The sequence below is a fragment of the Staurois parvus genome, unplaced genomic scaffold (genome assembly GCF_062004578.1).
Source record: "Staurois parvus isolate SC_StPar_1 unplaced genomic scaffold, SC_StPar_1.0 ptg000887l, whole genome shotgun sequence".
In the NCBI taxonomy this organism is placed as follows: domain Eukaryota; kingdom Metazoa; phylum Chordata; class Amphibia; order Anura; family Ranidae; genus Staurois; species Staurois parvus.
Genome location: NW_028318683.1, coordinates 1,314,145 through 1,331,352, shown reverse-complemented (window position 1 = coordinate 1,331,352; position 17,208 = coordinate 1,314,145). Strand labels below are relative to the sequence as shown.

The window sequence follows — 17,208 nt, the reverse complement described above, 5'->3', positions numbered from 1 at the left end:
AGGCGGGTGCCCACACTAAAGGGAGGACAACTCCACGGAAGTGGGAGCGGGTACCTGTCAAATTCAGGTACCCGCTCCCCCTCCCTCCCCAAAGGTCAGCAGTCATCCCCTGCACTGTCCGCAGTCTCTGGTCATCCCCTGCACTGTCCGCAGTCTCTGGTCATCCCCTGCACTGTCCGCAGTCTCTGGTCATCTCCTGTACTGTCCGCAGTCTCTGCTCATCCCCTGCACTGTCCGCAGTCTCTGCTCATCCCCTGCACTGTCTGCAGTCTCTGCTCATCCCCTGCACTGTCCGCAGTCTCTGCTCATCCCCTGCACTGTCCGCAGTCTCTGGTCATCCCCTGCACTGTCCGCAGTCTCTGCTCATCCCCTGCACTGTCTGCAGTCGCTGCTCATCCCCTGCACTGTCCGCAGTCTCTGGTCATCCCCTGCACTGTCCGCAGTCTCTGGTCATCCCCTGTACTATGTCCGCAGTCTCTGGTCATCTCCTGTAGTATGTCCGCAGTCTCTGGTCATCTCCTGTACTGTGTCCGCAGTCTCTGGTCATCCCCTGTACTATGTCCGCAGTCTCTGGTCATCCCCTGCACTGTCCGCAGTCTCTTGGTCATCCCCTGTGCTATGTCTGCAGTCCATTGGTTCAGAATATTTTTTATCTTGTTTTCTGCCTCTAAAACCTAGGTGCGTCTTATGGAGTGAAAAATACGGTAGATATAAAATCCACCAAAGCTTTACAACAATTTGTCTGTATCCATCCTGCTTTGGATATCATACTTTAGGCACAATTCACAAAGCACTTTTCTTCTTGCTTGGCTGGTATTTTATTGATGCCATACTTTACATATTTTTTTAGGGCCCCTTCACAGCATTGTGCGACATCATGGTACATTACCGCACATTTGTTAGGTGGTATGCTTTACATTAATATGCGATACGTTAAAGCAGCCATCTCATTTTGGTAACATGCAGCAAAACACGCATTCTACTGTTCTTTACCACAACAAATAGGTGTGAAGTTGGCCCGAATGTTCATTTCACAAAGGTGCTTAATATACTGTATATCATGCTTTTTTGTTCAGTGTGAAAGTCAGCTCATGGACTAACATACACTAGCTTCAATCTCATGAGAACTGTGAGTTTCAATGTGCTGTCTATGGAAGAGAACAGGAAACTTAGCTGTTAAAGGTGGTGATTAACTAACACTTTGAGATAAAATAATTAATTTTGGATTTAGTGATACCCTGTGAGAGCCGCTGGTTTTGTGTCCTCCTATTTTCCTGCACAGCCAGTCAACACACATTTTCCAACTCCCGTTCAGGATCAGTAGCCAGTCCATGGGCTTGTTTTTGTTGTTTTATTTAGGGGTAAACAACTGGGATAGAGTCTAGGGGTATATGGGATGCCCAACTTGACTTGAAACCAATACTCTGAGGACAAAAATGTAGGATCCTGGACTTTCTGCTCCCTCCTGAGTGGCAACAGTCTCTTCACAGATCAGTAACACAGTCTTTGTAAGGAGCACATGGTCCCCCCCTAAATGAACCTCTTCAAATCCCCAGCTAGAACTACCCATCCAACTGGCTGTTTTTTGAAAAGTATCCCAAAGCAAGAGATCCCGAAACAGGCTTGAAGCACTGTTCCAGGGAGAACTGGTTAAATATAGCACCTAGCAGCCCTCTCTCCTGTAGGAGTGTAGAGGTACTCACACTGTCCTTGTGCCCTGCAGATTTGGATGAACTGCTTTCAGGCTTTTGCTGCGCTGCTTTCCTTCCAGGATACACAGGCTATCCTTCCTTGGTGAACAGTAAGGCAGTGGCGCTCCCTCTGTCTGCTTCCTTCCAACCTCCAGCCTGGAGCAGGAGCGGACTGACCATTTGGAAACTCGAGCACTGCCCGAGGGCCCGAGGCAGTAGGGGGCCCCATGAGATGCCCCTGGTACCTTTTTCATAGGCTTTTTTGAGCTTGGGTAAGGACACAGGGGCCCCATGATCCCCTATTGTCCCGGGGCCCCATGAGTTGTCAGTCCACCCCTGGCCTGGAGGCAGAGCCCCCCTCCTCCAGGGGCCCCCTTTTAGGCTAACAGCAAGACTCCACAGTACTCCATCTTCCACCCAACTTCCCTGCTGGCCAGGCTCGCTCATATTTATGGGCCAGTCTACCACACTGCCAGGCCTTCTTCCTGGGATTGGTCAAGCTCCCATGAATATGCAGATCAGCTCCTCCTGGCCTCCACCTACTGGTTTCTAGAAATTTCTGCAAGCTTCTAGAGCAGGGGGAGGTAAAATAGGACTGACCTGTGGAGCCTTCTAGCCAGACCTGAAGTAAACCCTCTGACTCACACCCAGGCTTCTAGCAAGCCTCTAACTACACTTACAAACTATGTACACTAGAGGGCTCTACATGGGTATAGAAGGCAAAGTTTAAATAAACCCTCTCACAAGGAAAATAATAAAAATTTCACACCTTAGCAAAATGGAGCACTTTACATTCTTAGGAGCAAGGTATCTACACATCTCATTTTCCATCACAAATCCAAAATCATAGAGTTCACTCCTCAGTTAAGGATATTAGGTTGAGCCAAACATCATTTCTTGGACCAACAGGACATCCAAAATCACTGATTTATATAGCATAGCACACATTAATATAATAAAGCCAGCTGTTTCAGGCTTGGTGACCATCATTAGTGCAGTGTATGGACATCATGGGGTGGATTTACTAAAGGCAAATAGACTGTATGCTTTGGAAGTGTGCACTCTGCAAGAGCATTTGCTCCAGAGCTTAGCAAATGAGATGAAGCTTCACTTTGCAAAGAATACCCAATCACGTGCAAGGAAATTTTAAAAAATGCATTTTTGCTTGTACATGACTGGATGGTGGAGGTCAGTAAAGTTTTCCCTCATTTACTAAGCATTGGAACAACTGCCCTTTTAGAGTGCAGCTTGCATGGTCTATCTGCTTTTAGTTGATCCACACTCATGATTTCTATGAAATGGGGAGCAGTGGAGCAAGAAAGTATAACCAGAGCTATTATGGTTGATGTAGGCTAAAGGAACAGCTGAGGGCAAATGTAATATTTTAGGAGAAAATGATCATAACATAAAAGAAGAGTTACATAAAGAAGAAGAAGCTGTGGGGTGACTTCCCAATCTGGTGGCCTCACTCTTGGAGCACTGTAGGAAGCCTTCAGTGAAGCGTATACAGGATGTCTAAGCACATGAGCTGGAGATGCTCTGGACACACAGCAATGTTGATGAACCTATGCTGAAGGTATTTTATTTGGAGTGCTTGTTGGAAATTCATAAGGACAAGCCCTTCTGGCATCGTACTAGACCCAAAATGCACTGTTATAATGGTCTCATGAATCTTACTTTACCTTGAGGTTTTCTAGCCACAGCTGGTAAGAACGGGAGGCCCCTGTGGAAAAACAGAAGATCTTTCACATAATCTAATAATCTACAGAGACTGATCAAAGGGAACTTTGGTATTTATGAAACTCAAGCAGCATAAAAAACAAAACCTACCAAACAAACCATACATGGCCAAAACATAAGGAGGAAATGTTTTATTTGCATATTTTGATTATTATAGTTCTGCGTCTTTTTGTTGTCAGACACATAAGAAGTACAAGGTTCAAACTCCAAGCGGTACTTATAACTCTGACAATTTGGGCCGCATGATGCTTCCTGGATTGTCCAAGTTATGTTGTCACAAGGACTTTTAGCCCGGGTTCACACTGATGCGGTGCGGAATTCTCACCGGTTTCTGTGCGAATTCTACACAGCATCACAATCGCACCCCGTTCATGCAAACCGCTGCGGGTGTGTATGTTAAGTTAACAACACCCCGAAATCGGTCCAAAAAACGCGATGCGATGTGCAGAATCAGATCGCATAGGTGTGAATACCCATGCGATCCAATTCTAGTGCGGACTAAAAAAAGGGTCCTGCACATTTTTGGTGCGGATGCGGTGTGATTTGAGCCACACAGAATTTGCATGTCATTTGCGCAGGAATATGGTGCCGTTTCTGTGTGAATCAAATGCGATAAGCTGACCACACAAGTGTGAACCCAGGCTGACACTCAGATCTTCTTCTACAAAGCACATCCATTGGTTCTTACCAGGGGCGGACTGACAACTCATGGGGCCCCCGGGCAATAGGGGATCATGGAGCCCATGTGTCCTTGCCCAAACTCAAAAAAGCCTATGAAAAAGGTACCAGGTAAAAGGAATCTCATGGGGCCCCCTACTGACCCCGGGCCCTTGGGCTGTGCCCGAGTTTCCAAATGGTCAGTCCGCCCCTGGTTCTTACCATTCCCTACAGCAAATGGCCGTGAATTTAATTGGGTAAAACCTTTGGACAAACTGTATGAGGGAACATCAGTCCTTTACTATATTATCAATTCATGTACATGTGATGGACTCCTGAGACCCCAACTGGGTGTCTCTGCCATGAAGCTGCTTCCCAAACTCTGGAGCACGAGGTAAGTGACTATAGCTCTAGCTATTCCAAATAACTAGACAACACCAGTTTTAGGAGCAAACAAGAAGAACTACTTTATTGTAGAAACACACTGATTTTTACAGAAAACCATCAGATAAGAGCTAATCACATTCTCATAGACAATTCCTTCTCCAGACAGTCTGGCTCCTGGATTACTTGAAAATACAAATAGGCCTACTTCACACTGGCATTGAAAGCAGGCATGTGAGGGACGTTTTTAACCCCTTCACGCTGGCGCCTCCCGCCCCTTTAAGAGTTTCAGAAGGCGGGAGGTTTAGGGTCATGTGACCGCCGTGATGTGCCATCACGGCGGTCACATGATCGGGAAAGGTCCCGATCGAAAGAGGAGATCAGGACCTTTCCGTGAGTACCAGACACATGTGCTGGGAGCGCGCAGGGCGCGCGCTCTCGGCACATACAGTTGCAAGAAAAAGTATGTGAACCCCTTGGGATTACGTGGAGTTTTGCATGGATTGGGCATAAAATGTGCTCTGAACGTCATCTAAGTCACAACAATAGAAGAACACAGTCTGCTGAACATAATACTACACAAACATTAGATGTTGCCATGGTTTAATTGCACATAACATGTAAACATTCACAGTGCAGGGAGGAAAAAGTATGTGAGGCCCTAGCTTAATGACTTCTCCCAGAGCTAATTGGAGCCAGGAGTGAGCCAACCTTGACTCCAATCAGTGTGATGATATTGGATGTGTTGCTGACAGCAGTCCTGCCCTTAAAAAACACACACCTGTTTTGGGTTTACTGGTTTCAAGAAGCACTGTCTGATGTGAACCATGCCTCGCAGAAAAGAGCTCTCAGAAGACCTACGATCCAGAATTGTTGACTTGCATGAAGCTGGAAAGGGTTACAAAAGTATCTCCAAAAGCCTTGATGTTCATGTGTCCACGGTAAGACAGACTGTCTATAAATGGAGAAAGTTTAGCACTGTTGCTACTCTCCCTAGGCGTGGTCGTCCTATAAAAATGACTGCAAGAGCACAGCGCAGAATGCTGCATGAGGTACGGAAGAATCCCAGAGTGTCAGCTAAAGACCTACAGAAATCTCTGGCACATGCTAACATTTTTGTTGACACGTCTACAATAAGGAAAACATTAAACAAGAATGGAGTACATGGAAGGACACCACGGAGGAAGCCATTGCTGTCCAAAAAGAATATTGCAGCACGTTTGAAGTTTGCAAAAGAGCAGCTGGATGTTCCACAGCACTACTGGCAAAATATACTGTGGACAGATGAAACCAAGATTGAGTTGTTTGGGAAGAACACACAACACTATGTGTGGAGAAAAAAAGGCACAGCACACCAACATCAAAACCTCATCCCCACTGTAAAACATGGCGGAGGGAGCATCATGGTTTGGGGCTGCTTTGCTGCCTCAGGGCCTGGACGGATTGTTGTCATTGATGGGAAAATGAATTCCAGAGTTTATCAAGACATTTTGCAGGAAAACGTACGACCATCTGTCCGCCAACTGAAGCTCCGCAGAGGATGGGTGATGCAACAGGACAATGACCCAAAGCATACAAGTAATTCAACAAAACAATGGCTGCAACAGCACAGAATACGCCTTCTGGAGTGGCCCAGTCAGAGTCCTGACCTCAACCCGATTGAAATGCTGTGGCATGACCATAAGAGAGCGATTCACACCAGACATCCCAAGAATATTGCTACACTGAAACAGTTTTGTGAAGAGGAGTGGTCCAAAATGACTCCAGATCGTTGTGCAGGTCTGATCTGCAACTACAGGAAACGTTTGGTTGAGGTTATTGCTGCCAAAGGAGGGTCAACCAGTTATAAAGTCCAAAGGTTCACATACCTTTTCCTCCCTGCACTGTGAATGTTTACATGTTATGTGCAATTAAACCATGGCAACATCTAATGTTTGTGTAGTATTATGTTCAGCAGACTGTGTTCTTCTATTGTTGTGACTTAGATGACGTTCAGAGCACATTTTATGCCCAATTCATGCAAAACTCCACGTAATCCCAAGGGGTTCACATACTTTTTCTTGCAACTGTATGTCCTTCTTTAATAGAACGCAAATGTGTGGCCGCTCGGCATCTAGGCCCAGATGCCGGGAGGCCACACATTTGTGTTCAGCCGGCGTGAAGAGGTTAATGCTCTTCAAATGCCTATGCACATGATACTATGGGCAGTGTTGTTCAGATTATCAAAACATGAAGCATTAGCATAGCATTGCTTCAAAATGTATGCCTCATGTTGAGTCTGGAGGAGTTTGAAGCCTTTCAACGCCTTTCATTCCAGTTTATGGTGATGTTCCCCAAACACACTGGCAGGCGTTTTCAGTGCAGTTGCAGCATGGTAATAACATTACAGTCAGGGGGCCCGAGGGCCCCAGGGTCAGTAGGGGGCCCCATGAGATGCCCCTGGTACCTTTTTCATAGGCTTTTTTGAGTTTGGGCAAGGACACAGGGGCCCCATGATCCCCTATTCCCCGGGGGCCCCATGAGTTGTCAGTCCACCCCTGATTACATTTTTTTATAGGCATTTGTGGTTAGGTTTAAACACTTAAAAATGCATCAAAACTGCACATAGGGAGCTTGGGGAGCACTTTTAACACTTGTAAAATGCCAGCCTAATGCCAATCTTAACCATTTGATGCCCGGCCTATGGCCAAATGGCGTCCGTAAAAATGTATTAGCTTTCCGGGAGGCCGCCATATGGCGTCCTCCCGCATATGCGCAGTTCGTGCACTTGCAGAGTCGCGCAGCGGCGCGATCTGTCACCGGCCGTGTACCTCGGACACGGCTGATGACAGATCTGAGTACCGGCCCCCGTTGCCGGTACCTTGTGACCTGCTGTGACCAATCACAGCAGGTCACATGACAGTTGTATACAATGGATGGCTTCATTCATGCCATCCATTGTATACTAGTGTCTAGCTGTGAATGGTCACAGCTAATCACATGCACATGTCATGTGATTAGCTGTGGCCAAATCACAGCTAAGCACAAAAAAAAAACAAAAAACCCTGAATGAATCGATGTCATTCAGCTAAATGCTTGCTTATAGCAAAGTAATACTTTGCTATAAGCAAATTGTGTAAAAAAAAAAACAACAAATACTGATCACTTCCCCAAAGTAGTACAATGTTACTATGGTAACATTGTACTACTTTGGACATAGTGAAATATGAAAAAAAAATCTTAAAAAAAAAACCAAACTGTAATAAAAAATTAAAAAAAAAATAAAAATATATATATATATTTTTTTTTCACACTGTCACCAGTCAGTGTCCCTGATCACCGCCATGCCAGTTATATGATGACGCTGTACTGCACTGGTGACAATATGTGAAAAGAAATTGTGAAAATAATTTTTTTTATTTTTTCATTTTCCAAAAAATTATGACAAAAAAAATCAAACTTCAAAAAACTCGCAATGCCTCTTGTGAAGTACGTCAGACTGTCTACTTTGCAAAAAGGGGTCATTTGGGGGATATCGGTACTGTTCTGACATTTGGGGGATATCTGTACTGTTCTGACATTTGGGGGATATCTGTACTATTCTGACATTTGGGGGATATCTGTACTGTTCTGACATTTGGGGGATATCTGTCCTGTCCTGACATTTGGAGGATATCTGTACTGTTCTGACATTCTTGGACCTCAAGAAATTAGATTGGCTGTCAGTACTTCAGGATTGATCAATATTCAGATCTATCCCATAGTTTGTGAACTCTATAACTTTCCTACAAAGTAAAAAATACATCCTAATTTGGGTTATTTTCACCAAAGACATGTAGCAGAATACATGGGCAGTGTGAGAGCGCTGAAACCTGAAAAATGGCCTGGGCAGGAAGGTGTAAAATTGCCCGGTATTGAATTGGTTAAAGCTCATTAACACCTGTCTAATGCCCATACTAATGCTATAGGAGTGTTTTTAAAAGTTAGAAATTTAGTCAAGTGTGAACAAATCCTAGAGTTCTCTTCTGGGCAATGGCTCTCCTGCAGCCCCAAGTCTGTGACAGTACATATTTCAAATTGGAGAAAGAGGTTTGTGTCTTCTGAGTACTCTTTCAAGCATTACTGAGTGTAGTCTGAAAGATAAGCAGGATTTTGTGCGATTCCTATATATTGGTTTTGTACATATTTCCTTTATTTAATACAGTCAGGCCTAAAAATAAAATGTTTCTTCTTTTGTTTAGCAGGTAGTGGCATGAAATATTGCATATAAGTAGACTGTCTTTTCAGTTAAACCAGCAGGTGGCGCACTAGGTCCCATTTCATGTTTACCTGTCTATTCATAGCTGTTCTGTTTGAAAAAAGCCTGTTGGTTTCAAACCTCGATAGGGCAAGCTGAAATTTGCACACACTGCTGATTTTCTCACTCTACCTATTACTCCCTATATAGGCAGCTGTAACAATGGAGTGGCCATCAGGCAGGCTGATTAGTGGAAGGGTCCCTCCAGTTACTACTTATAGACGTCGATCATGTCCGTTAAGCCACACCCCTGACATTGTCAATTGGATGACGAAACCCGTTTAAGAAAAAAGGGTGGAGCTTCAGCGTGTGACACATTCTTTTGGAGGGACGGCGGCCATTTTCTTAGTTGGAAACCTAATACAAATGCTGGTAACCAGGGCGGACTGACCATTAAAGCACTCGGGCACTGCCCGAGTGCCCAGGGTCAGTAGGGGGCCCCATGAGATGCCCCTGGTACCTTTCAGAGGCTTTTTTATGTGTGGTTTGAGTGTGGGCAACGACATAGGGGCCCCATGATCCCCTATTGCCCGGAGGCCCCATGAGTTGTCAGTCCTCCCCTGTTGGTAACCATCCATAACAATGCATGAGTAACTTGAAATTAAACAGGGTGAATTTATTTCTCAAATATTACACTATGAGTGTTTTTTTCTTCTATCCCTTACCTAAATGTTGGACAAGAGTACTCTTTTAGGACCTACTTATGATTCTTAAAGGGGAAGATTGATAATAACCTGGATGAGGACTGCTGATTCCAAGATTCATATTCTCATCTCCTATTGGAGTTGCCTATATTGACCGGTATTATTCGGTCAGAAGGTCTTTGTGTTGGGGCTGAACCATTTGGGTGTCCTGGTGATGGTGGACCGTTGGAATATTATTGGGACTTTATGAATTGGGACTTTTTATGTTTTATTGGCATTATGCGTTTCTGATTTATTAATGGAGTGACCATGACTGGATTTCCATTTTTATGCACAATACGCACTTTTGTACATATCAGTTGGTGCAGGGGATTTCGCAGGAATCAGAACCACCTGCCTACTATCCCCTTTTAGCAATGGAGTTAACAATATCTGATTGGTGGCTACAATTCTTCTGTACAGACACTCTAATTAGGGAAGACGTCACAGTACACAAATCATCACCAATGGGCTCAGTACCTGATAGTCCACATTTGGTGACTTCTTGCTCGAATACATCTGTGAATTCATCACCGGAATTCAGCTTCTCCAACCGACTGTCAATGAACTGGAAGGCAAAATGTACGTTAACTGATGTCTTTATAAATAATAAAGTCTGTTCTCCCGAAGCCAATCATTAATAGATTAAAATATAATAACACATTTTGCTCTGCCCCTGGCGGTTGTCTCTAATGAGCTCTCTGGAACTAGATAACAGCAAATTAGGCTGAATGTCTGGCAATGCTCGGTGCCCTGGGAGCGGTGTCTACTGTCAATATCTGTTAGGGGTTTCCATAGATCTCAGCCAAGCTTACAGCTAGGGAACTCTATTAGGTGATCACCGTATCTTTGTAAGAAGTTACTATATACTGTAAATCTCAGCCTCGTAATACCGATATATTTCATCTGCCATTAAAGGAAAATAACGCATTTCCATTGTAAATGCCAAAATAAGTCAGTAATTCTGCCAGAACTGATTTCCTAGTAGGGATTGAATTTGCAGAAATTGGTTTTGCCATGAAACCCCCAATTTCTCTTTTGGCCAAAAGTTTATGAAAAGTATTTAGTTTTAAATTTTGCCATATGGAGTGCTAAGATAAAATTTGCTTCATTTAAAAATGCCAAGTGGTCACCCTATCAGCATTGACACGGTGATTACATTTGATGATCACAATACTAGAGTTAGTATTAGGGCTAGTGTTAGCAATTAGGGTTAGTCTGGCCATAGATTTCTCCATCCGCACAAACAAGATGGATGGAGAAATCCCTACCGCCGGGACATTATATTCTGACAACGGGATCCATGCTGTCTACATAAAGTGATCAGCAGCTGTAGCTGATTTCCTGAAGCCATTGATCAGCTTCCAATTTATCAGTTTGACAGAAGTCGCTCTACAATCAACTTTTGTCAGTGAGGGACAACCACACATTGATCGAAATTCGGCCAGTCCCAGCTGAACCAGCTGAGTTTCGATCCGTCTATGGCCAGCTTTAGGCATCATCTATCCCTCAGTATCCAAAAACAAAGTGTATTCCAAGGGACTTTAAATAAGGCACAACACATAAAAGTGATAACATGAATATTATACATGATTGGAGGTTTAGTGTTCCATATATACAGATCTCATCAAATAAATTTCAATCAAGAGCAATGTTTGGCTGATTCATAAAAAACAAGACATAAAATGTATATTTATACACTCATTTTACTTAGTAATGATTACTCATATTTTTCACAGATAAAGTGATACCTGCTGTGGGTGTTACTATGGATTATTCTATGGACATATATTTCATCAGTTTTCAGTCTGTTCTTCACCTGCCACTCTTGGTTCATGCAGGTCACAATACCACAGCTCCTGGGCAGGGGCGGACTGACCATTTGGAAACTTGGGCACTGCCCGAGGGCCCGGGGTCAGTAGGGGGCCCCATGAGATGCCCCTGGTACCTTTTTCATAGGCTTTTTTGAGTTTGGGCAAGGACACAGGGACCCCATGATCCCCTGTTGCCCGGGGTCCCCATGAGTTGTCAGTCCACCCCTGCTCCTGGGACATACACCCCCGAGGACCCTATCTCTGTGGTGCTGTTATATTATCTTTCAGCTGTTCTATATGGGCTTTGTATCTGCTCCTGAGTAAGTGAACTGAGATCCATGAAACGCGTCGAGCTTTTAGATGCAATAAAATCATGTATTACTAGCTGGTCCATATATTTATATACAAGTAAAATATTATCATGGATTAATTTATTACATTTTATGGCTATGTCTTGTTTTATATCAATCAGCTCAATATTGCTCTTAATTGGATTTTATTTTATGAGATCTGTATATATAGAAACATAAATCTGAAATCATGTATACTGTAATAATCATGTGATCACTTTGATTGAGCCTCATTTAACGTTCCATGCATTATGCTTTGTTTTTGGATATATGGATTTATGGATGGAGGTGCACCACTTCTTACGGTGCCCCAGATCACAATCTTGTTTTTATATATATATATATATATATATATATATATATATATATATATAAAATCAGTGGCGGACTGACAACTCATGGGGCTCCCGGGCTATAGGGGATTATGGGGCCCCTGTGTCCTTGCTCAAACTCAAAAAAGCCTATGAAAAGGTACCAGGGGCATCTCATGGGGCCCCCTACTGACCCCAGGCCCTCGGGCAGTGCCCGAGTTTCCAAATGGTCAGTCCGCCCCTGTATATATATATATACATGGGCAGCACAGTGGCTAAATGGTTAGCACTTCCACCTGGCAGTACTGGGGTCATTGGTTGAAATCCCAACCACGGCATTACCTGCCTGGAGTTTGCATGTTCTTCCTGTGCCTGCGTGGGTTTTCTCTGGGCACTCCGGCTTCTTCCCACACTCCAAAGACATGCTGGTAGGTGAATTGGCTCCTGTCTAAATTGTCCCTAGTATGTGTATGTATGAATGTAAGTTAAGGACCTTAGATTGTACACCCCTTGAGGGTTAGGGACCTTAGATTGTACGCCCCTTGAGGGTTAGGGACTGATGTGAATGTACAATATATATGTAAAGTGCTGCGTACATTGATGGCGCTATATAAGTACCTGTTATAATAATTATATATATATATATCCCTCAGCATCTAATGCCTTGTTCACTCACAGCCAACAGGGGGCATTGTTTGGCACAGAACAGGTCCAAGATAGCTCAAAGGAGCTTCCTTAGTCTTCATGGGTATTTTAAGTAATTTGTACACTTAAAAACAGACAAAAAACACTTGACTTTTTTCTATTCCCCGATGACCCCAACACATCTTGAACAAAGGATGAGATTTGCCAAAATGTCCAGATTTTTCAACAAAATTCCCCAAGAGAAAAACTTTCAATATAGCTTCTCCCAACTGCTTGGTTGCCATCTACCGTTCACACCAACAGCAAACGTATACATGAATGAACTCACAGGGGTATGTGTGCAACACTGAACTATTTACCATGAAGAGCGGGACTTTTCTGAGGCCACAGAAACTTCTCCAAAAGCCCCATTTGCCTGAAATTTGCCTGAACTCTAAGGCTGCTCTAATCCCTCACAGTTACTCCTATTACATGAAATATATGGATGATTCATAAACCAGACCCCAGAATTAAAAATATTTTGGCAGGAAAACCAGATTCACATAAATGTACTCGTACATTGGTTGTATCAGCACAGGCAGGTATGCAATGGTATAGGAAAGTAAAATAAACTACGAGTAGATGATAAATAAAAATGGTGTATTTCTCAGCAAGATATAATGGAAAAAAACCGACCCTCCCTCCACCAAAGCCAGTGATCAGACCTGTGAGAAGAGCTGGAGGTGGACAGCATTCTGCAGGAAGGATCTCATGGAGCTGCCCTTGTGGTTGAGGAAAGTCTCCTGGCAGAAAGAGATTGGCTCCCCCTGTACAAATACAATAAACAGATTGCTGATTTAGCACTGGATATTTTTTCACACTGATTTAAGCCAGCCAAGCCTGCAGTCTAATGCTTGTGATAGCACGTGTAACAAATGCTCAAGCTCATTGTCTGTTTCTTCTGCTCTGCTGTTTGGATCCCCCTGTTTATGACCTCGGATTTGTGGATTTCCACAAAATTGGCAACTTGCAATAGTGGTCAAATGAGCGCTTGTTAACCACTTCACAACCATGCTATAGCCAAATGAACGTGTCCCCCCGTGTACCCCAGCGGCGTGCACCCAATGCTCTCCTTGATCGCTGTCCTACAGACACAGCTAATCACATGGATAGGTAAATGGCCAATCACAGCGGCCTTTTACGATGTGATCAGCTGTGTCCAATGACACAGCAGATCACCAAGTAAATACAGTTGCCGGTTACCGGCAGCACTTTCCTCACACTGTCACAGCGTGAGGAAAGTACTGCCAATAACTGGCAAATGTAACAGAGCAGATTGGCACTGATCATCAGGGTACTGATGATCAGTGCCCTGATGATCAGTGTCCAGCAATGCCAACCATCAGTGTCACACATCAGTGCTGCCCTGCAGTGCCACTCGGCAGTTGCACCCAGCAGTGCTGCCCATCAGTACCCAGCAGTGCCACCAGTCAGTGCTGTCAGTCAGTGCCACCCGTCAGTGTCTCCCATCAGAGCCACCTATCATTGCTGATCAGTGCCACCTATCAGTGCCCATCATTGCTTCATATTAGTGCAGCATCATCAGTGCCTCCTCATCAATGCCCACCAGTGCCACCTCATCAGTGCTGTCTATCCATGCCACCTCATAAGTGCCCATCAGTGCTGCCTATCAGTGCAGCCTCATCAATGCACATCAGTGAAGGAGAAAAATTACCTGTTTACAAAATTTTATAACAGAAACAAAGAAAAACTTTTTTTTTTTCAAATTTTGTGCTTTTTTTTGTTTATTGTGCAAAAAAACACATAATAGAAATTAAATACCACCAAAAAAAAGCACTATTTGTGTGAAGAAAATTATAAAAGTTTCATATATGTACAGTGTTGCATGACCGCGCAATTGTCATTCAACGTGTGAGAGCGCTGAAAGCTGAAAATTGGCCTGGGCACGAAGGGGGTAAAAGTGCCTGGTAGGCAAGTGGTTAAACTGGTGTCAACCGCTGTGCAACTCCGATCTGGCCCCGATACAGGCAGGTCCCCAATGCACTGTGATGGCCTGATAAAGAAGCATGCATGCTCCGTTTGCGTGCCAGGCCTACTGCTGCTGTACTTGGAGCTGACGTCACTCTTGCCTGCCCCCTGTTGATCCATGCTGGCCAGCAATTGCTGTGAGCCACCAGCACAGCCAAGGACAGTGCAATGGAGACCTGCCAGGGTGGTCATGAGTGACACCAGCTCCAGGTATAGCAGCAGGCATGGAACGCGTTCGGAGCATTGGAGACCTGCCTGCAGCGGGACCAGATCGGAGTTGCACAGTGGTTGACACCAGTTTAACAAACACTCATTTGACTACTATTGTGAGTTGCCAATTTTGTGGAAATAAATTATTTGTTTTATTGCTGCACTTAGATGGCGCTGCTTCTCTTCTTTTTATGGTTCCCACAGAGTCTGTCCTAGCTCTTTTTGACTCTGTTGCCACTGAATCAAGCTTTGTTGGATTATCCCTTAACCACCCTTGGACTAGAAGGCCTTTACTTGTGCGGGTTTATTTACTAGCCATCAAATAACACATCTGGTCTTTTTCCTCTTGGTGCACCAAACATCTCTCTTGTTCGAGGACCAGTAGACCTGCTTTCCTTATGATAAAGGGGGCTGCTAAAAGTGAAGAAGCACAGCTATAGTGCCTGAGCACCTGCATTAGGGGTAAGTGCTGGTTCACATATATGCAGATTGGATGCGGTTCGAACTGTGACATGTGAAAAAACATTGCTTCCTTTGGTGCCTCTTCACATATGTCCAGTGCACTGCCGGTGCGGATTCGGTGCAGTTTGAAAAAGAGTCTTGTACGATTTCTGAGCAGTGCCTTCAGGTTCAGGTGTGGATTACAGGCTATTGACTTCTATGGGAACCATTTCTAAACCACATGTGTGTGAACAGGATAAAGTTCTGACCAGGGGCGGACTGACAACTCATGGGGCCCCCGGGCAATAGGGGATCATGGGGCCCCTGTGTCCTTGCCCAAACTCAAAAAAGCCTATGAAAAAGGTACCAGGGGCATCTCATGGGGCCCCCTACTGACCCCAGGCCCTCGGGCATTGCCCAAGTTTCCAAATGGTCAGTCTGCCCCTGGTTCTGACCTTATCCTGTCCTGAACCTGATGTAAACCTGACATGAACCGCTAAACATCTATTTTATCAATTAGCTTCAATCCGCACCGCACATGTGTGAATTGGCTCTAAACATGACACTTCTAGAATATAACAAGAATCAAACCTGCACTGAATCCAGTGTCTAAACTTTATACCGTTTTTGTTATGCTTAAAAACAGACTAAAAGCTCCAGGATTTCTTGTTCATGCAATATTATGAGATTCACTGGGGAGCGCTGGATTTTACTATGCTTTTATTATGTTACCATATTTTGCACTATGCTTTGACTACACTAACCATAACCGGAAAGGTTTCTTCACAGTAAGAGCTGTGAAAATGTGGAATAGACTCCTCAAGAGTTGGTTCTGGCCAGCTCAGTGGATTGCTGTAGGAAAGTCCTGGATTCTTTCTTAGATACACAGAATATAACATTTATAGGTAAAGTTGATCCAGGGAATATCCGATTGTCTCTCGGGGGATCAGGAAGGATTTTTTTCCCCTGCAGGAGCAAATTAGATCATGCTTTGCTGGGTTTATTTTTTACTTTCCTCTGGATCAACTTTTGGTATAGGATTATAACGTTTTTTTTTAATGGTTGAACTAGATGGACTTTTTTCAGCCAGACTAACTCTGTAACTATGTACCCATGAAGATGAAAAAAGTGAAGGAAGCCTATGTCAAACATACCAGGTTGTAGAGGAGGGCTTCTCTATAGCTGCCAAACAGCAGAGCCTGGGCTCGGAGGAATGCCCGTGACACCCCATCACCCATAAAGGACGAGTGTTTAGTCAGTTGCAACTTCAGCAGAGAGACCTGAGGAGGAAAAGAGAGATTCTGGGGGATTAGGGTTAGAACATAGGAGGCCCCCCTTTATATAAAAATTGAAGGGGCACTTGTAGTTTTACAGCAAACAATATACAGCAGAGAAAAATGTGGATCAGGAACAGGGCTGTGGATAAGGGGGTGCCACCAGTCCTCCTGTACGGGGCCCAGGCCAGCAGAGGGGCCCAGGCTGGGTGAATCAGATATGGGAAGGGAGGGTGATTGGTACCGTGTGTGGGGGGCAATTACTGGAACCGATCCCCTATATGGCTGTCTCTACAGCAGCTGAAAGCTGTCTTTTTTTCCTCTCCCACCTGCTTTCAGCTGCTTCAGAGAGAGCCGCACAGGGGATCGGTTCCAGTAATTCCCCCCCCCTTTCCACCCGCTGCACCCATCACCTTCCATGTGCACCATACATTTCGCTCTGCTGCCTGTGCCCCCACCCCTGCAGTGCTGCTGGCTTCCCTCCTCTCTTACCCACCGGGAGCTGCAGCACACAATAGGATCCTTCAGGATGGAGAGTAGGCGAAGCATCCAGTGAAAATGTAACATTTAACAGCCCCTTCCTTTCCTGAATGGACACAATGAGTGATCGGTACCAAACACTCAGTGCGTTCATTCATATCTGAAGCATAGTAAACTGTGGTTTTTTTTTTAGGGGGGCCTGTCATATTGGCTGTGTGGGGCCC

At 44.5% G+C, this 17,208-nt stretch overlaps 1 protein-coding gene across 1 annotated transcript in view; it reads right to left on the bottom strand.

Moving 5' to 3' along the window:
• LOC149442417 (DENN domain-containing protein 1B-like) overlaps nucleotides 1–17,208 on the bottom strand; it is a 120,569-nt gene that overhangs the window by 39,460 nt on the left and 63,901 nt on the right. Inside the window, exons 13-16 of the mRNA XM_089656132.1 lie at nucleotides 16,385–16,510; nucleotides 13,256–13,357; nucleotides 9,912–9,999; nucleotides 3,374–3,414 (exon numbers count right to left, since the gene is read on the bottom strand). Coding sequence (XP_089512258.1) covers nucleotides 3,374–3,414; nucleotides 9,912–9,999; nucleotides 13,256–13,357; nucleotides 16,385–16,510 — 357 coding nt within the window. The remainder of the gene's footprint in view (nucleotides 1–3,373; nucleotides 3,415–9,911; nucleotides 10,000–13,255; nucleotides 13,358–16,384; nucleotides 16,511–17,208) is intronic.